Below are 21,743 nucleotides of genomic sequence, written 5' to 3' on the forward strand. Positions count from 1 at the left end.
ATAATCCAAGAACAGGCTGAGCAGGAGAATCATAACTTCAAGGTCAGCCTAAATTAAACAATGGGCCCTTGCCTCCTCCAAAAGAAAAGTTTAGAAAATAATTACTAAAAATAAGCACCTCGCTCTAATTTTAGGGGTCCGAAAAGCTTTGCTTCGGGAGGCGGCCATGTTCTAGCAGCAATGAACCAGCATGAGGGCGCTCACAGCCAACTGCTGTAACTCACAGACACGTTCCTGGGCTGGACGGGAAATCCTTGGTGGCTAAGGTCTGGCTAGCTGTTCTGAGAAGGCAGCGGGGTGCCAGTTGGAATGTGTTCAAATGTGTGAAGTTCAAATGTGTTTGAGTTAAGATCCGTTTTCCCTTAACAGCCCACGAAAAATCTATGTACTCAGTCTTCAAAGAGGTAACTTATCCACAGTAATTTAAATAAGGCACCTTCATTTTGTTTGCTGATTTGCTACTCAGTTGCTGGTCTTTACTCTTTGACCACAGTCAACACTGTAGCTGGACCAAGAGCCTCCAGAAAAAGTCAGCACTGTGAGGCTTCTAGACAGGAAGCTAAAGGCAAGGCCATCGAGATGGCTCAGAAGGTAAAGTCCTTTTCATCAAGCCTGATCTCACTCCCCCATACAAAAATAAACATTAGATGTAAAACGAAAACAGCCTAAGGTATCACTGCCTGAACATGGCAGTAACAGACAATGTAGAAGAGAACACAGGGGCCCAGGCATAAACGGAAATCCAGAGAGGAATGCTATCCAACCGTTGTGTGGAAGCCTCAGAGTTTAAACATCACCGTAGGTTTTGTAATAGATCAACAAACCACAACACCAAAGGTACTAGAGCCACAGAGTGCCAGAAGACAAGGTAGCTTTTCAAAGCTGGAGACGATGATGTTCAATAAGGGCAGGTAAATTTAAAAACTACCACACCGAAGCACATACCATACCACCCACGGAAACTGTGTGACAGTCCTGTCAACGGCGGGGCCAAATGACGGAGCGCCGACTGTGTGAATCGGATCAAGGATTCCCCTGCAGGAGCAGCCAGGCTGGGTTCTCTTTAGGCCCACAGCCCACTGCACTGACGGGGCACACGCTGTGCAGATGCTCAGGACAGAGACCCTTGCTGTCCCCTACCGTGCTCTGCACTGATTCAGCCACTGAGTCTCAGAGATGCTCTGCCAGCGACCTCACTTTGTCGTCTGACCCAGTCTGTCACTGGGCTCTATAGATACAGAACCATCAGGCATTCCCATTCACTGCTGGTTCAGGGGGAAAGTACCACCACCGTTCCGAAGGGGTGTCAACCTGCACACTGTGTCCATCCTCTGACCCAACGACTCCGTTTCTAGGAAATTCGTGTGCAAAAAATAAACCATCTTAAAGCTCAATACAATGGAATGGTTAAATAAATCAGGAGTTACCTGTTCTGCCACGCTGTGAAGCTACCCAGATCGTGTGTTCAATAGTATGAATAGAGGTCAGAGATCAACCTTAGGTTGGTTTCTGAGGACTCTTTTTTTTTTTTTTTTTTTCAGCCAGGGTCTCTCACTAGCCCAGAATTTGCCTGGTAGACTAGGATGGCTGGCCAGTGAGCCCTAGGGATCCACCTCTCCACCTCCCCAGTGCTGGAATTACAAACATGCCCCACCACATCTGGACTTTTTCTCTTACATGGGTTGTGGTGATTGAATTCAGATAGGTAATAACTATAGCTAAAATATTAGTAAGTAAGCCTGGGACATCGGAAGTCAGAGTCAATTTAAATGAAGATTAGGCAGTGTAGAAACGAAGTCTAGTTAACCTATACAGAAGTTACTGTCCCATCTAGACCTGACTCCTCTTTCCTTGTGCCCTGTTATCAAAGTCTCATCTCTGTTCTAGTCTTCCTGAATCAGCAAGGGAAAACGATGGGGAAGCCTCCAGTGTGCCCACATGAGAGCTCCTCTACTGCTGAATGAGAAGGGAAAATACAAACATGGCACATGCTTTCTCTTGTGTGATCTAGATCTGTAATCATGCGAACGGATCAATTTTAAAAGACATGCGGAACTAACAGTGGCAATAGGGCTGTTGGGTGGATATGGCAACTGAGGAAAGTCTACAGTTTATGACACCGGCAGAGACTTCTTCCTTTAGCATACAGAGCCTCCACATTTTAGATGACTTCACCCTTTCGGGAACGACATGTCCTCAGACTTCCTACAGCTGGGTTTGGCCAGCAGCCAACAACTAGCCTACGGAATGTGCACAGAAGTGATGTGTTCAAGTTGAGATTTTTGCATCAGTCTCTCTGCTTCCTGGTTGAAATGTCACAGGATAGCAATGAGTCACTTTTCACCATCGCGCTAGAAGACAGGTGAGACAGAAGGACCGCGTTCCAGGCGCCATCCACGCTGAGACCCTTCTCTCCATCTGGTCTGGGACAGCTGTGCTAGAAAGGTGGGCTTCTGTAAACAGCTATATGTTGGGGTCTCTTCTTTGTTACAGTAACTTAGCTTCTATTTTAGCTAAAGCAGAAGTTGGTACCCAGAAAATGAGTTGCTATAGAATCAAAAACCATTGGCTTAAGAGCTGAAGAAGAGAGTGATTTTTTTTTTAATTGCTGTTCAGGAAAGCTGATCATTTCTGATCTACCGATTTAGATCTCGTGAGGCTGAGAAAACCAACTTCTTTGTACTGAAAAGCACTCCAGAGACTTGCTCGCTCCAAAGTACTCGGGCAGATGTGGGGAGGGGCGGAGGAAGAGTCAGACTCTAAGGATAAAATGTGAGATAACAGGGAGTTACCATGAAAATGAAAGAAAGGATGGACGGACTAGCTTAGATCCCATCGACTGAAACCAAGACCCAGGGGAGCTGTAGAGGTGGCTCAGTGGTTAAGAGCAACAGCTGCGCAATCATGAGGACTGCAGTTTATAAGCCATTAACCATAGAAAAAGCCTGGATTCTATACAACTGCAAATTAAACGGCCAGTCTGGGCTACGAAGCAGGATTCTAACTCAAAATGAGTAAATGAATGAATGAGTAAATAATGCATAAAATGAAATAGTTTATAGTATCTATGCTAAGTACACACAAACACACACACACTATACATACATACACTAATATATGTTGTATGTGTGACAAATAAGGTCTTGTTATATTGCTAGTAATGTAAACTTTATTTCCTGTACCACTCTGCCCACTTGTCAAGCATATTTTATCAAAGCACAAATATACATATAAGAAAAGAGATTAAAATTTTAATGATGCTTCCAAGAGTAGACTAGAGATAACATTCTCCAGCATTGTTTGATGTTCAATTAGGTTATCTGCATTATGCAACATATATATATATATATAAATGTATGTGTGTATGTATATATATAGAGAGAAAGTAACTGATAGTTTTTCTTCTGCTGCTATATATTCTTTTATTACTCCAAATATTAAGTGATTTGACATAAAACACTTTATATTTATGTTCTACCTGCCTACCTGGGAAAACAGTAAGAATAGCAGCTGAGTATAAACAAAGATCACGTTCATGTCTGATTAAAACAAATGTCATTAAAACTGATGAGAGTATTAATAAAAACCGAAAGCAAGTATCTTCCCCAGCTTTCATTTTAGGATAAAGAATTATTTCATAATAATGTGCTGTAAGAAAGAAAGGAGCATCAACTGAGGCTTGGCCCAGGGCCACAGATGCTATAGGAAAGACACCTGTGGTCCTGGGCCCCAGCCTCCGTGTCCAGGGACTCAATGCACAGGCACCAGCTTGCTGATCCTGCTGTTTCCCACAACATATAAAAGCCATGTATAGAAGCCACTTACCGAACCTGGTTCTCCAGGAAGTGCATATAGCGGTACAGCAGGGTGTAGGATGGAGAGAGGATACCCACAGACTTCATCCGTGCGCCACGCTCCAGCTCGCTCTCCACGGGCATGTTGGCGAAGCAGGCCAGGCCAAAGAAGGGCCCCTTTCGAAAATAGCTGAAATAGACCAAATATGTACTGTGGCTCCAGCTTAGGAAAAGGACATACTTTTTGCTTTTCTCCTTTGTAATGCAATCTTGGTGCGAACAGCTACGTTCAGAGCTCCAAATAACAAAGTTTGGCCATAAAGAAGTCATTCAGTCTCCCAGAGAGCAGTCAAGGCTCTAAGACGCTAGAACTTGGCATCCCAGAGTCAAGGGTTAGAGATAGCATGTGGTCTCTACAGGCGTGCCGCTCAAATGCTCACAGTCACAGACCCTGGTATCCTCTCTGGCACAACTAACGGCTTCCAGGGGAGAACCAGGACCAACGCTGACCTCCAGGCTCCTTTGGGACGCAGTCTGTTTGCTCAGAACAAACCCTGACGCTCTCAGTTCCTTGGCTTCTGACAGCTCCAGTAGGCCGACGCTTTACTTCCTCCCCTTTATACGCTTGGATCAGCCATGGTTCCAGTCCCATGCAGAGATTAAAGCTGCAAATTATCCTTAAGGCATATCCATTGGCTTCTCGCAAAATTCACAATGTGCCATTGGCACGGCACTAAAAACTGGCCCACTTAAAGCTAGTACTCCAAGTTTATCACACAGATGTCTTAGGTTAACCCACACTAAACTGAAACTCCTCTCTTACACTGAAACCAAAAACCTCCACGAGGGCCACATAATCAATCACGCAGTAATAGCAGAACCTCTACTGTAGGTGCTGTCGGCTTGGGAGCGCCAGGACCCGTTGCAAGCTTGAGAGCTAGAACCCTACTTGCTGGGAAACCGGATAAACACAGAATACACACATACACTGCCTGAAGACACCTCGTGATAACATGCTCTGGGGAGCGTGGGAGAGGAGGGGTCAAGCCGAGCAAGATGAGTTCAGAAGTACTCACATGAAATCAGACTGAACTTTATGGGACCCACTGGCCATAGACTTGAACTCGACACCTTCAAGGTCAATGTCTTGTGGTAAGCACCATTCTACCATATTTCCTGCAGAAACAGGGGGGTCAGGTTAAAACAAACAAAAATCACTCCGAAAAAGAGCACAGCACAGCACAGCACAGCACAGCCAGCGCACACTGCTTCTCGGAAATGCGCTGTTTGGTCAGAACCAGGAGGCTGATCTCATCCATGTCCTGATGAATTACACCAGGGAGCCAGGAGGGGGCAATGGAGGGACCCCCATCTTCCCCTTAAAGTCAGTGTCATTTGAGTGACTCCCCGTGGCTGTACCACTCCCCAATCTTCCTCTTATGGCTTCACTTCTCTAACTATAGGGAGATTTTACTTATTTAACTTTATGCTCCCATTTCTCCACCCTATATTCTTACCTTGATCTCTTGAGATATTGTTTTTAATCTTACGATCTATAGCCACTAATATCTGACCACAAGCCGAAAAACCCTCAATTCTCACTGACCACCTTGTGATGTTTGCTAATTCCTCAAAACGCCTCTCTTTCTCCCGATTTCCCTGATAAGATACAATTCTGGATCTTTTCCTACTTCTCTGAGCAGCGTACCATATACCACCTCCTTCTCATCTCTTCCCAGATGTGATCTTCAAGGATCAACTATCAGGTCTTCACTTCAGGATTTTAGGGCTCTGTCACTCATAACTAATTTCTGGGTTTCTACTAAGCTAGGTGTTGGAAACATGAAGAAGGCATAATCCCTGACCACAAAGAGATGAGAGTCTTTGTACTGAAGCCTAGTATTAAGTATAAATTACACAACACATTGTTTTCCCAAAGAGAGCATTCCTGTATAGGCAGCAAAGGAAGGTCAAGCGGCATTAAGAACATTACATCCGCATCAGAGCACCCCTGGAGAGCCCTCCATCCACATCCATCCTCTTACAGGTAACTACAGCTCTGAATCAGCTTAGCCCTTTTCAAATTTTATAAAAGCAACCAGTATGTCTTTTGCTCATTTTTTGTTCACCTATGGTGATAAGAATGATGTGTCCACATATCGCTTCTATCATTTGGGCGTGGCACTTTATCTACTAAACTATGAGGCCCAGTTAGGTTAGTGCTCATTGAAAGCTAGGACAGCTAGCACGACTGGAACAATTCTATTGCCGCCATGTGGAAAGTGCCTGCGCTGGCTTCTGAAGGCTCTTACCTGACCAGGCTGAACTACGTGGCTCGGACTCCCGCTCAACCTGTTTCCAGTTGACATTTGAAGGTGGATGTGATGGACACACTGGAAGGTTGGTGCTGGGACATCGAGCTGTCTACCTGCAGGGCTGCTCATCCTCACCTCCTAAGGTGGGAACAGCAGCCAGGCCTGCCGATGCTACAGATATCTGAGCTTGCAAGGTACGTATGTTTTCTATTCCACAATCAACATCAACTTCTATTTCTTTAAGATTTATTTGTTGTATGAGTGGTCTAACTGCATTAGATGCTTTATGCCACAATCTGGAATCAGGTCTCATTACAGATGGTTGTGAGCAACCATATGGTTGCTGGGAACCCAAGTCCTCTGGAAGGACAGTCAGTGATCTTAACTGCTGAGCCATCTCTCCAGTCCCAGACATCAACTTCTCTTATAGGATATTCACATCACCAACACTGGGGGGAACTGGCCAAGCATGGTGGCCCACGCCTTTTATCTTAGCACTTGGGAGGCAGAGGCAGGCAGATCTCTGAGTATAAGGTTAAATTCCAGGCCAGTCAGAGCTACAGAGTGAGAGCAATGACAGGCTGACCTAGGTCCCCATCCACTCCCATGAGTCCCATCTGCCACCTTCTTCCCAAGATCACTGTCCTCCTTCACATCCCTGTCATTAGACACTAAACTCCATGCAGACAGACTGGCAAATTCGCCCCAACAGTACATAAGATCTAGTCCCTGTGGCAATCCTTCTATACATGATGTAGCTGCTCTTTTTCTGTCTGAGTCTCGACTGACACAATTCCCACGCGCCCCTGTTGTTTCACTGAGGAACCTTTGGGAATCCCAAAGCTAATGTGAACACGGTTTCTCAAATAAAAATAAAGTATGGTGTGAAACACTTTTATGGCCAGATTTTTTAAGTTGAACAAAGACCACCATGTATTTTTTATTATTAATATTATAACCCTTCACTGAGCCTTTAGTGATATGACTCGCAAAAAGATCGATAGTGTCTAATGTTTTCCAAAATCACTGACAATACATCTGGGTTTTATTGCTGTTGTCTGTTTGGTAGGATTTTGATACAGGGACTCACACTCTAGCTTAAACTGACCAGGAACTCGCTGTATAGCCCAATTCTCTTCCTCAGTCCAAGGACTAGAATTACAGGCATGAATCAATATGCCTTGCAATAATTGCATTTTTATGGACCATTTTCAGGGACTAATTTTATTGAAAGTCCCTTCAGTGCTTTAAGGCATGCTGGTATAACAGGTACTGCAAGCTGCCCCTCCATATCCATTCTCAAACCCTGCTATTTTTAGCTCGGTACAAGGACTCCCAATGAAGACTGTTTCTCAGCCCTTCCTGCACGTAAGTGTGGGATACAGACAGAAGTGAGACGCATAGCTTCCAAAATGTGCCCGAGAGGGAAGGAACATGCTGCCCTTTCCTCTATCAAGCTCCCTAGCAAGGGATGCGGGTGATGTCGTGATATGAGGAACAACAAAGCCATAAACCGACATGAACCCAGGTCCCTGGGTGGCCCCATAGATCTGAGCTGATTCTTTAATCTTTGGCAAGCTAAGACATACGTGAAAAAGGAATGGATCCTATCTTGATTAGACCATAGCTATTGGATGCCTGGTATTCACGAGCAAGGCCATATTCGACTTAATACAGCTGCCCTAAAGAATAATGTCGCCATTCTTCAGCCTGGTTTTTCAAGGTCCTCTTCTCTGCAGCTCTGTGCCTGGCCAAAGCAAGGAAGGGAGGAGGACATCCTGTCTGCTGCATCCTTTACTTTTAGAGGAAGGCAAGCCCTTCTGGGTTAGGAGCAAGGTACATCAGAAGCAGCTAAGTGGATCATGGACACCGCTCTGGGCAGAGCTCACTTCTGCTGACATGCTCCTCGAAGGAAAGAAAAACAAGCTGCAATCGTATTGCTCCTCTAGACTAGTACGCCTTAGATGCCTGTCTCTCTGCTAATCTGTAGACTCTGAAAGGCCGGAGAGGAGGACTTCGGCTTGATTTTTTTTTTTTCACATCCCAACACAGCTCAGTGCCTAGGACAAGAGAGGAAGGGCAATAAAACCAAAACAAATGGAACAATACAGCTTTATTAGGAACAAGCAGGTCTTTTAAACAGCTAATTGATGAATCAGTGTTAATTACCCTGGGAATGGAAATGACATTGTGGTTATACAGGAAAACCGCCTTACTCTGAGGAAGCGCATTCTTAATTATTTAGAAGTGAGATATAAACATCACTGCAACTTATTTTCAAACAGTTCAGACTGGGGCGGGCGTAATATTTAAATCCACATGAAATCAATGCCATTTACAATGCCTGCTAAATCTGGGTCAGTGCTGATTAGGGAACAATTTGAACACAAAGAATTTCTTATTTTATATTACAGAGTCAATGCAATCCCAATTTTTAAAAAAGAGCCCAGCTAGTCACTTAATAAATAATGAGAAATTAATTCTAAACTTCTGGGCAGGTGAGATGGTCCGGTGGGTAAAGGTGCATGAACAGAACCTCTGAAACTAGGAACAAAAGCCAGGCTTACTTACCTGTTTCTGTCAGGTATCTTACAACAGAGGGAGAAGTAACTACTAACTCAGGGGCTGATGACAGACATCTTCAAATTATTTTTCACATGATTTCAGCCATGAGAAACACCAGACAATGCAGAAGACTCAAGCCACGGAGAAATGAGCAAGGCTCTTCCTTCTCCCACCTCTGTCTGGTGTGTGCTGGGAACCATCACCACCCACTAGTATTACAACTTTCCATCCGAGCTCAGGTAGCCCTTGTCTTGTTTTACAGTCCCCCTGCTCAGCCCTCCATATTTATGTATTTCCCACCCACCTCATATACTGGAGACTCTCCTACTATCCCTACGAGGTTCTTCCTCCTCCCTCCCCTTTCTCTGTGTCTCTGATGTTTCTGAGGGCTGTGCCCACCTCTCACTTTTCTCATGAAATTGATTTGCACGGCATGATATTTCCTAGCAGAGGTTTCTGGAACACATTATTTCATGTGATAGTGGAACCGGCTGTATAAGGGTGAAGCCAATATGACGAAAATGTCAACAGATGGAGACTCGACATGAAGGATACGCAAGTTCTTTCAGATTTTCCTGAGGCTTAACCAATCTGACTACCTATCAGGGAAACAAATGAAATGTATATATATATATATGAATTTCTACCATTTCATATATGTATATATATGTCTGTGTCTATCTTTCTATCTATTATCTATCTAACTATACAAAAAGGATTATCTACCTACCTACCTATACATAAAGGACTTTGCAAAACCACAATTAAGAGAAGGGACCATACCTAACTATTATGATTTGAGGTCATTTTTCTATTAAAAAAAAAGTATTCTGAATTAGAGACCAACTTCTACCTGGAATTTGTAGAAGTATAAAGAAAAATGATTTTACAAAAATGGAAATCCTTAAGGGAAAATATTTAAAGCCAGAAAAGCTTTACACAGAGTCCTCCCTACCTATTCCAGGCTCAGACTTTATATTGTGCTCTCAGTTTTGCCAAACATCCTCACTCTATCAACAAAAACATAGTCTGGCGGCGTGGAAGAATTCAGTGAGAGTGACCTTATAAAAGAGCGTCATCACCGACACAGGCCTTTCCCTTCCAACTTGGCTTTCCTTCCAGCTCTGTATCCTCCCAGCTGTGGGCCTATATCACAGGGACCTATAGGTCCTCCCTAGCCTTTCCCACAAAGACAGCTTAGGGGGAGGATTTCACACCGTCACCAAAGGAAGAAATGGGGTGGTCTGAACTGTGTACATTCAGCCAGTCTGGCTGTTCAGTAAATACTGGTGGGGCCTAACTTGGCAACACAGTGTCCGGTGCTGAGCTCATGCAAAGGCAAACATACTTCTATTCAAGGGAACCAGGACGAACAAATAATTGGGCTGGCAGCTTGTGTATCTAGGGGAAGGTAATAGGGCTGTGGATGTACACATTGGTATGAACTCTGCCATCCCATTGCTCCTAAGGTCAGCCTAGGGGCTCTGTGTGAGGCTTTAGAAACTCTTGAGGTAGACAAGACATAGGCTGTCCCAGGCTAGGGACAGAGCACTTACCTAGTCTTTGTGAAACCCTGGGTTCAATTCCAGGTACAAGAGAACAAATGAAGCTCATGATACAGGTTGTCGCCTCTATATAGATAGGGCTGTGTCTATCTCCCAAATATTCTGCTTAAATGTGAAATAACCTTACCCCTACGTACTGGATGTCACAGTCCACACAGTACGGTACACATCCTCCTAAATACTGGCTTGCAAGCTGACAAGCTCACCTCAAAATATTTAAAGTGGAGAAATCAACAATCTCGACTCCACTCTCTTATAAGTTAGAAATTAGGCTCTTCCCTCTATTGGGAGGCTCCAGCCAAGCACCTCCTGTTGAGGTCTCCTGGACTAGACAGTGAGCAGTGTCTTCCAACTCCGTTAGGCCTAAGGGCAGGGGTGCTGTATAACATCCCCTGAGACTTGTACACTGGCTTTGATCTCTTCCCTCAGCTATTTCCCATCAGTACTTACTTCTGTGCTCTGGCTTCAGTTAGGAGGTAAAATAGGAATTCTCAGAAATTGAGGACGGAGCCAGATATAATGGCTCATATCTGTAACCCCAGCACTCAAGAGGCCAGGGTAGGAGTCTGAGACCAGTCTGGGCTATATGGTGAATTTAAGGTCATCCTGGGTTAGACTGACAGATCTTGCCTCAAATAACAAAAAGACAATAATAAAGGCAAGAAGCAGGAACACTGTTGGTCCCAACAACAGATTACTTATATATAATCACTTTTTAACAAGCCACTGAATCCTAGAGACAGAAAAAACTGCAAAGAGGGTTTGGCCCAGCTTCTGTCTAGTCCGTATCAGTTTCTGTCTAGTCCGTATCAGTTGCCTTTGGGTCTTATGTCTTTTGATGTAATCTTACACTGCCTTAGACGAGAACACAACCAAAACAAGAGGCAGAGACAGAATGGAGAGTTCTGAATCAGGGAGAAGTTAATCCTGGCAATCTCGAGGCAGCCATATGTCAGCCTACAGCTGAATTCCAATGCACTAATTTTACACAGGGGGGAAAAAAACTCGTGACAGGCCACTCTCACTCTGGTGTACTTCACAGCTCTGGGTGTCTATTTCTCTCTTGTGTAGAGTCTTCGGGAGGATCAAAGGTGTGCTCCTTGAACCCCACAGTACAGCCCCAGAGACCCCAGCAGGCATACAGTAAGTGGTGGGCATTGTAACCACCTCCCTTCCTTTTCTCTGTGGGTCCTCAAGAGAAGAAACTAAATTCACAACAGATGGTTACAACTTTCAGGCTGGAAACCACAAAGCAGGTGAATCACCAACAGCTCAGGAAAACGTCTGCCAACGTGGCATTAATCAATAACCACAACAGTATTCCAATCAACCACTGACAGGTGGTGGAAAACAGGGAGGAAGGACGGTGATAGAGTTAGCCCTCCTCTGCAACTTTCCTGTCGCCTATCAGGGCCAATTTCCCCCTTCCCACCCCGTGAGTGCCACTCTGAGGACTACTGTCCACTCCCAGAGCTTGCTTTCCACCGGCCCCTCCCACGTCTGCAAGGAGTCAGGTGAGCTGGGCAGCACTCCAAGTCACGACTGACTTGGGCACCAGACCTAGCTCTAATATCATAGTTCCTTCCCACCTGCTCTTCTTGTAGTTCCATGACAGGACAAAGTTTAAGAACAAGTGTGTGTAGATTTTTTTTTTTCTTAAAAAAAAAAATAGGTTGTTATGTAGCCCGAGTAGTCTTGAACTGTGAATTTTGGTCATGCACCACTACACCTGGCTGTACATATGGCTGATTGCAAATGTCCCCATTTGACAGATGCGCAGCAGTATTTGGATAAAGGAAGAGGTGTTTGCGTAATGTGGGCAGCGGCTGGAGGCTAAGAGAGAACAGGTGATTCATCTGTAATCAGGAAGGAAAAGCTCGCCAGGTGATATGCCCTGCAACCATCTCTCTGCCCTTCTGAACCACCCCAAGGCGAACACACGCAGCCCTGGAAATGCCCCCAAAATAAGAGCAGTGCACAGTGACTCTTGTAAAGAAATGGTCTGAAGTAGCTAGAGTCATAGGACCCCAGCCAGGAACCGAGAGGTTAAAACTGCATTGACCTCTACTACCCTGGGCAGCAGTTCCTGCCACCAGCAGGGGGAATCCCAAGGGTGGGTTATTTTTTCCTTAACCAAGCAGAAAAAAGGAAATTTTACTAGAAACCCTGGAAACCAATGTAAAATCTGGGCCTAAGTCATCACAGAACTGAACACAAGGAAGACAGCAATATTCTGGCAGCGAACCTCTTCTACCCAGCATGCCAAGTTATCGTCTGGGACTGGTTTCAATAGCAGCTTTGTGGCCCAGATGGCCAGCACTGCCACCCGACAGCTAGTTCCCAGCCTCAGATAAAGCCTCCGTGTGTCTCTGTGCAAGTCTTACCTTGAACCTGGAGCCCTGGATCTTCGTGTCGTTTGGAGGTCAGACAACCCTAAGTTTCAAGCCATGAGCCAGGAGCCCAGAAGAAACCACTTCCCTCTGATTATTCTGCCGGATGCCCGAAGCTCTCCCAAGCTTCTGCTTAAAAGTGCAAACGATTTACTCTCCTCCCTCCACTCCTCGGAGGACCGCAGGACCGCTCATCCCCGTCCTGACACCAGCACCCCTATTCCAGCCGGAATCCGCTCTTCCCTCATAGGCTTTTCGGGATGGTTAGTCCTAATTGTCAACCTCACTAGTTTCCCAATCACCTCAGACACACACCCTGGTGTGTCTGACAGGGTGTTGACCGAGCAGGGAAGCCTCACTCCGAATGTGGGCAGCATCGTCCATGAGCGGGAGTCCTGGGCTGAACAAAAATGGAAAGGGGGGAGAAAGCAAGCGGGGAGCCAGCATTCATCTTTCTCCGCTTCCTGTTCATGTGCTTTACCCACCACGGCACAATCGTGCCGCTGTGACCTTCCTATCATGGTGAACTGTGTCTCCTCAAACCACCACACACTCGCGCCGCCGAGCCAAACCCTTGCTTCCTTAAGTTGCTCGTCAGATATTTTGTAATAGAAACTACAAAAGTAACCAGTTCCCCGCTTACAGCCACCGCCAGACAGACAAACCACAGCTATGGAGTCTCTCCTCCTCCCATTCCTGCTCCATACACCCCAACGTGTGTGCGTGTGTCTGCCTGTCTGTCTGTCTGTCTGCCGTTACACACTGACTTCTACAAACGCCAAAAGTAACCCGTATTGGGTGAGAGGATACATGAACAGTCCACTGTCTGGACAGTGGTTGGGTGGATTAGGTCCTAAAAATGAAACCTGAGGATGGAGACAGGAAAGACATGGGGAAGTGATAAGACCAGAGCAAGACGTGAGACAGAACCTTCACACCTGTGAACTTGATGAGACCCACTCTGATCTGGGCACAGCAGAAGTACCTACTTGACTACTTCTGGTAACACAGGCTGGGGAACTTGCCTGGGTGCCCAATATTAATTAGGAACATATGGCAGATGGGGCTCCGGAGAGCGGACGAGATCCTGGGTTAAAACAGAGACACAATTCTAACCACAGTGATGGCTCTAGCTTGCAGGAGAGAGTGGATTTCACTCACCTCTTTACACTGTCCTTCCTCAACCACCATCCACAAGGCCCTGTGTGCTCTCCATCCACACGGGCCCAGTGTGCTCTTGCCATCGTCCTGGTGCTGAAGTTAGCGACCCAGGACTTCTCAGCAGCCTTCATCCACTCCTCTGCTACTTCTAAAAGATGTGCTATGCAACTTTATTTTACACAAGAACTACCAGCAGATTTCCCAGGATGAGAGAAGTCATTTACAGGGTGGGACGGATTAGAGGAAAGGAGATGGATAGGAAACAGCTGCTTTCTCCCCACAACTAAACCAAGTTAATGACGCCCACCCAGGTGCACACACCTTCCTCTCCCCAGATCCCTAGGGTTGTGATGAGGCAAAGTGAGGGGGCAGAGGGTCAGGCAGCTAGAAAGATATCTGATTAAGAGTCAAGTAGAGGGGCTGGAGAGAGCTGGAGAGATGGCTCAGCGGTTAAGAGCATTGCTTGTTCTTCCAAAGGTCCTGAGTTCAATTCCCGGCAACCACATGGTGGCTCACAACCATCTGTAATGAGGTCTGGTGCCCTCTTCTGGCCTGCAGACATGTACACAGACAGAATATTGTATCTTTAAAAAAAAAAAAAAAAAAAGTCTTTCAGTCCGGTGCTCCAATGTGGGTCTCGGTCTCTGTCTCCTTTCATCGCCTGATGAAGTTTAATATTCAGGAGGATGCCTATATGATTTTCTTTGGGTTCTCCTTCTTATTTAGCTTCTCTAAGAACCCGAATTATAGGTTCAATGTCCTTTATTTATGGCTAGAAACCAAATATGAGTGAGAACATCCCATGTTCCTCTTTTTGGGTCTGGCTTACCTCGCTCAGGATGGTGTTTTTCAAGGTCCAAATCAGGAGCAGAAGGAGAGAGAGCACAAGCAATGAACTCAGGACCGCGAGGGGTGCACCCATACACTGAGACAATGGGGATGTTCTATCAGGAACTCACCAAGGCCAGCTGGCCTGGGTCTGAAAAAGCCTGGGTCAAAACTGGTCTCGCTGAACATAGCGGACAAGGAGGACTACTGAGACCTCAAGAACAATGGCAACGGGTTTTTGATTCTACTGGACCTATTGGTTTCGTGGGAGCCTAGGCAGTTTCGTGGATGCTCACCTTACTAGACCTGGATGGAGGTGGGTGGTCCTTGGACTTCCCACCAGGCAGAGAACCCTGATTGCTTTTTGGGCTGACGAGGGAGGGGGACTTGATTGGGGGAGGGGGAGGGAAAGGGGAGGCGGCGGTGGGGAAGAGACAGAAATCTTTAATAAATAAATTTAAAAAAAAAGAAAAAAAAAGAGTCTTAAAAAAAAGAGTCAAGTAGATACTGGCTAGTTCATCCCAAAATCTGGAACCATCCTTGGTGCCTTTCCTCACGAATAAACTAAGTATAAACAACCAGCAAATTACAGAGTAGTTAGAATTAAACCAAACAGGATTACAGTAAAACACCTGCACACGCGGCAGGATGAGTGACAGCTCTGTCTTCACATTAACCTTAGTCTGAAAACCCTCTCTCTAACACGGAGAGAGAGAGAGAGAGAGAGAGAGAGAGAGAGAGAGAGAGAGAGAGAGAGGGAGGCAGGCATAAACAAGAAAACCATAGTCAGCAGCTGTGACTAGAAACCCACGCAAAGTCTTTGGGAGCTTTTATGAATTGATCAATATTAATTACCAACTGATGGCTACCAATAACTGATAGTGATAGTAAGTGACCAATAATCTTTTCAGCTCTGCCTGTGATTACTGTAAGGTTTTCTTTTCCCCTCCTTTCCCTAGACTATATCACCAGACAGCTACTATTATGCAGTCAGGAGCCATCAATGCCCCCTTTCCAGTTCCTACACTTCAAGTGACTTTTAAGCTTGCCTCTATTTACCTTCACAAGAAGGGGTACTCCACAGGAAATACAGTTAGCTTAAAAAAAAAAAGTATAGTTTTGTCTAACATTAAGGGTTGGGTTTTTTTTTATCTCAGTATTTTTTAAAACCATGTATGTATAAGAGTCCTAGTTGTAAGAGTCAAGCAATATGTGTAATAGCAGTAAGAAAAAAGTATGGGGGGGTGGGGTGTCAATGCTATTTCAGAAAACTCTGGCTTCATTTGGTTCAAATGTGCTGGTTGTAATGTAAATTTAATTCCACACAGCAGGTCGAAGTCAAAAAAAAAAGTTTGAAAGTCAATGGAATGAGGTAAGGAGGCAGACAGGAACCAAAGGGTTTCTTTCCACAAACCCTGATACTAGGAATGGGGCTGTCGCCTTAGTTAGGGACCATATATGCCTGTTTGCGGGCTCAGAATCTTTGACCACAGTTAAGCCGCTCTTCCGAGAAGCCACCAGTTCCCATCACATCTGGATCCCTTTCATAGAATCCAAATCTTCCTACCATGCATACCCTTCAGGGTAGGAAGACTGGTTTCTGGAAGTAGGAACTCCCAGAAAGAAGAAGACACTTCCTTCCTTCACAAACACCAACTCCTCACTCCAGCAACTCCAAGGGGAAAGCAAGGAGGACGAATCTGGGTGTTCCTCCTCCTTCAAATAAGAAGCGGTACCGCGGCTTGGGGATTGCTATGCGAGCCCACAGCCCATGCATTCACTTTCACCCCCCATTCGGAACCGCCCACTGTTGCAACGCACACCCCCCGCAGTGGGTGGTTAGGGTAAAGACGGTGTGACATAACCAGTTAGTTCTCCTAGAAAGACAGCCTGCCAGAGAAGGCTTCTCCAGATCCATCTCCAAATGCTCCCACGTTAATTCCTCAAAATAAAGCCTTCGGAGAAAGTGAACTTGGTGCCTAGGAAAGTTACCTCGCTGGAAGCAACCAGGAGGAAGGGCAGGCACAGAGCAGGGTCTTTCAGGACCCGCGTGGGAGGCGACTTAAGCGGGGGTGGAGAGTGGGGGTGGGTTCCCTCCTTTCGGCGTCGAAAGAACCTCCCAGCCGAGCAGGAAAAAGAGAGAAAACAAAAGCCAACGCGCCCGCGGCCACAAACCAACCCTCCCGCACTGAAGCGGAGCAAGCGGGAGAGCCGCGAAGAGGCACCGGAGCGGAGCTGAGAGCCGCGGCGGGACAGGGAAGCGGGCGGAACAAAGCCCCCAAGATCCCTGGGTTCCCATCTGGGGCACAGCGCCCCCGTGCCCCGGGACCCCCGGGTGCGGAGGGATGCAGGTGTGTGCAGGGAGTGCGCCTCCAACGGGTCCTTCCCCCGCAACCTAGCGGGCGGCTGCCCTCCCCTTCCAACCATCTCTCCATCCCTAAGCGTCTCTCACCCGAGCGGGGATCGAAGGTGACCACGAACACAGCCACCACCTGGTCCTCCTCCACGTCGCCCAGCTCCAGACGCCCGGGCTGCAGCAGCACTTCGGGGGGTGCTGGCTCGTCGGGTTCCCGCCTTCGGGGCGCTTCCGCGGCCGCTCGGCCGCTCCCACCGCCGCCCCGAGCCCATCCTCCCGCCTGCAGCGCGGGGTCCTGCGGCACAGAGACCGCGGGGCCCTCGGCCCAGCGCAGTAGCGGCGCCGCGTCTCCCTGCTCCACCATGGCGAGGTGAGGCGGAGCCGAGGCGCGAGGGGCGGGGCGGGCTGCGGGCACTCCCCTCCGGGCCTGCCCGCCCCGCGGCTCTGCGCCGAGCGGCCGCTCTCCTGGTGCCCGCCGGGTTTGGCCACACCTGCCCCTGCTCCTGTCCCGGCCGATGGGCATAGCCCGGAAGCTCGCGAAAGTGGCCCGCTCGGGATCCGTGCCCCAGGGCCTGGTCTGGGCTTCAGTTCTGCATCTCTGTATGTGGGTGCTCTTGACCCAGAGTGTTGGGTGCAGGGCGGACATCCCTTAGTCTGTCCACCTGCGCGTGGGTTGAAGCGCCTTGCCACCTAGGATTCCACAGTGAATTTGTGTACGTCACCATTATTTTTAAGGACCGGAGCACATGTATTATATAATCCTGAGAGCTTGGTGAAAGCTGCTTCCAAGTCAGGAAGTAAAGCAGAGGACTGCTGACTTCCCAGATGTTTCAAATCTACACATAAATCAGGACTGTAGGGTGACTGATTGGGGTGACACTGGGAATTTATTTCCTTGTGTATGTGCCATATGAAGATATTAAGTTGGAGGGTTATGGGTGTTGTTCTACATTTTAAAAAAGCAGAAAAAGAAGTCAGAGGAGTGGGTGAGGTCAGTCCTTAAGCCTGTGGCTTTGGAAAGTAAGGATTGCCTAGGAACTCCCTTTGTATATTAACAAATAAAATTTTGAATGTCCCAACTTGGGGGGGGGGTCAACCTGGTGACTAGCTCAGAAGTATGCAAAAGAAGCCATTAAAATCATAAGCAAAAATAAGATGGCAAGAGACAATTGCATAGATACACAAGTCACCCCATGTTTCAAGAAGGCCCAGTTTCAGACAAGGACTTGGTGGGTTTCTGTGTTACCTGTTACTCCAGGGACCTTTGTGAAGCTCATGGTCTTCCTGCCAGGGATGCAATAATAATATGCCTAATCCTAGACTCAAGAGAGTCATCAATGACTGCCCACAGCTGCTGCTAGTTCCAAATATGCGATTTGCAATTTAACATTTTACCAAAAAAGAGTAGGGATTGCTACCATCATCATTAGTTAGTTCAGCCTGACTCCCGTCCCCTAAAGACATGTTGAGTGGTTATCACACTCAGTTAATGAGGTCATTACTGAAATGGGCGTTCGGAGACCTATGATCCCAGCCACAGCCAAGACACAATCCAGTTTTAATTCGAGGGCACACCAGGCTGGGTTATTCACAAACTCTCAAGGCCATACACCAATACGTGAGAAAACTGCGCCACAGCCAAAGTTCCTGAGGTTGAGACATACAATATTTTATTTTTTATTACAAAATGGGGGTTGGCAAATAATCCTTAACCTTTCCAAAGTCACCAGTTTTAGGGGAAATGGATTTTTTCTTTCTTGAAAAAGATCTTTTCTTGATCTTTATGGCAATGTGTGCCTCTACCAGCACCCCCTAATATAATGTCCTAGGACTATATATACACCCATAAATGTAACTTCCAGCTCTCTGTAGATGCAGAAGAGCGAAGTTTCCAGACTGACAGCCATGTTCTGTCTTCAGCATAGTCTAGTCTGCTGACCATGGAGCCCAACAGTATGTTCCTAGTGCTTTGCATGAAGTTGCTCAACAGGTATCGGTCAACTCAGGAAGTGAAAGCAGAGACTTGGGCTCCCAAGCCATAGGCCCTCTTGCCAGAACTTATTTAGTATCTTGCAAGTGGTAGGTGCACCAAGATGTTAGTGATGGTGCCAGTGCTCTGCTTTAGTGTATACATTCACAGTCTGAAAGATGTTTTAGATCCTGACCATCAGATTGATCTCTGTATCTATTGAGCTGTCATATAACAATACAGGACATTGAGTTTAGCTGTTAGAGCCCTTCTGCTTGGGAACAAGTATTTGAAAAATTATGGGAGAAAGGCCATGATACCAGAGGTACTTGCCTGAGGTAATGATATTTCAAAATGGGTTCACCTAGAACACTATGTCTAAATTTTAAAATAAATCATTTACTTTCTCAAATACTAACTATATCTGCATTACATAAAGTACAGAATGTTTTTAGTCTACAGCCTCAATGTAGATGGTAATCGTAAGGACTTAAATTGTCCGATCTCATCAATTCTAGAACGCAGAGTGCATTTGTGTTTAACGACGCTGTGATGTCTTGACAATTGTCACTGAGGTCTGGTTGTCACAGAAGAAATTTCTGGTTGCTTTGTCAGCCATGGGGAAGAGCCAACCTGAGACTAAGCTGAGCCAAAGCCCTGCTTGAAGTCTCTTGGATAGGGCTGGCAGGGTGACTTCCAAGTGAAGGCTAGCTCAAATATTGGCTTGTAATCCAAATCCTTAGTTGAGATTTTTCATTCCTCTCCCTAGGGACGAAGCGGAAACAAGAAGTTTCCTTATCTAGCTCTCTTTGTAGGAGGCTGCTTTTACTGGTTTCCAAGGCCAAACGGGCATGGAAGTGTAAGGGCTTGTCTTAAATAGATATTTATCAGAGATTTCCTTTCTGTGATTGCTTGTTGACAGTCTGTGTTGGGTTTGTTTTCTCTTTCCCTTTACATCAGATCATGAACATTTTGGTATCCTATAAAGGAAAACTACATGCATTATTTTGGTGGCTAGTGTTATGTGAGAGTCGGATAATTTATATCACCATCTGTCATTGTTGGAGAGTAAAGCTCTTCCCCCTTCTGCTGTGTCTCAAGTTTTGACCGAATTTCACACTTACCGTAAAGCTCTGTAACCTTCAGCCCTGGGAAAGATGTGAGAAAGACAGATGTTTCTCACACTCATTCCCCAGCAGGGAAAGCAGCTATCAGGCAATAAGTAAAACATGGGACGAGGGTAGACAATCAGTCACCAGTCTGTTGATCTGCAACAGCTCGAGGTGGCCGACTGGGTTCAAGTGCATTCTTTTCTCTTATGGTCTTGATTGTTGTATGCTTGTATTTTGTGACTGCATTTTTTTTTCAAAATATATGCTAATTTAATGTCTTAATCTTACCCAGTCTTGTTATGATGTGAGACTTAACATTTCCCACTGAATAGCCTATATTTGTATGCACTTAGGGAATTATTTCTGTAATTCCTTTGAGTTGTAATTCCTTTATAGCACAATGCTAAATTACTGTATTTGCTGATTATGCATTTCTAGCCATTATCTATTTTTACACTCCAACTACACCCATGGGAGGCCCTGGAAGGTCTTAGTATAAGAACATTATGATTCTATTTACTCTTACCCATTAGCTGCTAGATGCAGAATAGAGTACGTGAAGTGAGGCACTGGATCCCTGTTATGAGCCTGACGTCTTCAGCGAAGAGACACGGGGCATGGGGGTGGGGGAAACAGAGACGGGATTTCAGAGAAAGTGAGTCGTTCTCACATGAAAACAGTGCAGAAGGAGGGGTTGAGAGGAGCCTATTCAACAGGCAGAGCAATGAGAATCTGAAGTTCCAGAAAGAGGACTGTGATGTAGTTATAAATACCAAGGCTAGTTGTCTGTGGATAGACAGCATCTCTAGTAACAACACTCTGTGGAAGTGGGTTCAGACCACTGAACTCCATATTGAGAGGCCAGAACAGGAGAGAGGTCATCCCAACACTTTATGGATCAGATTTTAAGATACATGTGTAATTATTTTATTTGGATACAGGTAATTTAATATTATCACAAACATTTTAATAAGTAGATATTTATAGTAAAAGATTAGTCAGTCTGGAAGACAACTTAGACGGTAAAGCCCCTGCTTTTTAAGCATGAGGACCGGAGTTTGCTTCCTAGAATGCACATTTAAAAACCCAGGCATGGAAGCACACTGTTGTAATCCTGGCATTGGGCAGGCAGAGAGAGACAAGTGGATTCTGCCCCCATCCCCAAACCAGCGAGAGACTCTGTCTCCAAAACAAAAAGAAAAAGAAAAAGAAAAGAAGTCAGATAATAGTCACTCGTGTCCTCTGTCATCTACAGGCACCCCTCCACACACACACACACACACACACACACACACACACACACGTACCTGCGCATACAAGAACACACACACACACACACATGAGCAAAACAATCACACTGCACAAGAGATGTAAAGAGCAGAGATTGCCATGTCTAGCTCCCCACTTCCACTCTATCTTTAGAGAACACCACTTTGGACCATGTCGGAATTTTCAGAGTTTCTGGTGAGTAACCCTGTGGAGAGGTGTTAATTCTTCTTTATCACCACCTCCAACCGCTCATAAAATGCTTTCTAATCTAAGTGTGGTGGTGCATGCCTGCAATCTCAGCACTTTAGGAAAGGGACAGGAGGGTCAAGAGCTCAGGGCCAGTCTCAGCTTCCTAGAGGATGAAGGCCAGGCTGGCTGCTCTATATGAGATAATTTCTTGAAAAACAAACCCAGGGGCT

General features: G+C 46.1%; 1 protein-coding gene across 1 annotated transcript in view; it reads right to left on the reverse strand.

The window, feature by feature from the left end:
• Positions 1–17,349, reverse strand: part of Dennd11 (DENN domain containing 11) — a 33,760-nt gene extending 16,411 nt beyond the window's left edge. The window contains exons 1-3 of the mRNA XM_050147917.1: positions 17,071–17,349; positions 4,871–4,970; positions 3,826–3,984 (exon numbers count right to left, since the gene is read on the reverse strand). Of these exons, the coding sequence (XP_050003874.1) occupies positions 3,826–3,984; positions 4,871–4,970; positions 17,071–17,338 (527 nt within the window). The 5' untranslated portion in view covers positions 17,339–17,349. The remainder of the gene's footprint in view (positions 1–3,825; positions 3,985–4,870; positions 4,971–17,070) is intronic.
• Positions 17,350–21,743: the final 4,394 nt, after the last annotated feature.

Source organism: Alexandromys fortis, unplaced genomic scaffold (genome assembly GCF_014885135.2).
Source record: "Alexandromys fortis isolate MF-2015 unplaced genomic scaffold, M_Fortis_MF-2015_v1.1 scaffold_57, whole genome shotgun sequence".
In the NCBI taxonomy this organism is placed as follows: Eukaryota; Metazoa; Chordata; class Mammalia; order Rodentia; family Cricetidae; genus Alexandromys; species Alexandromys fortis.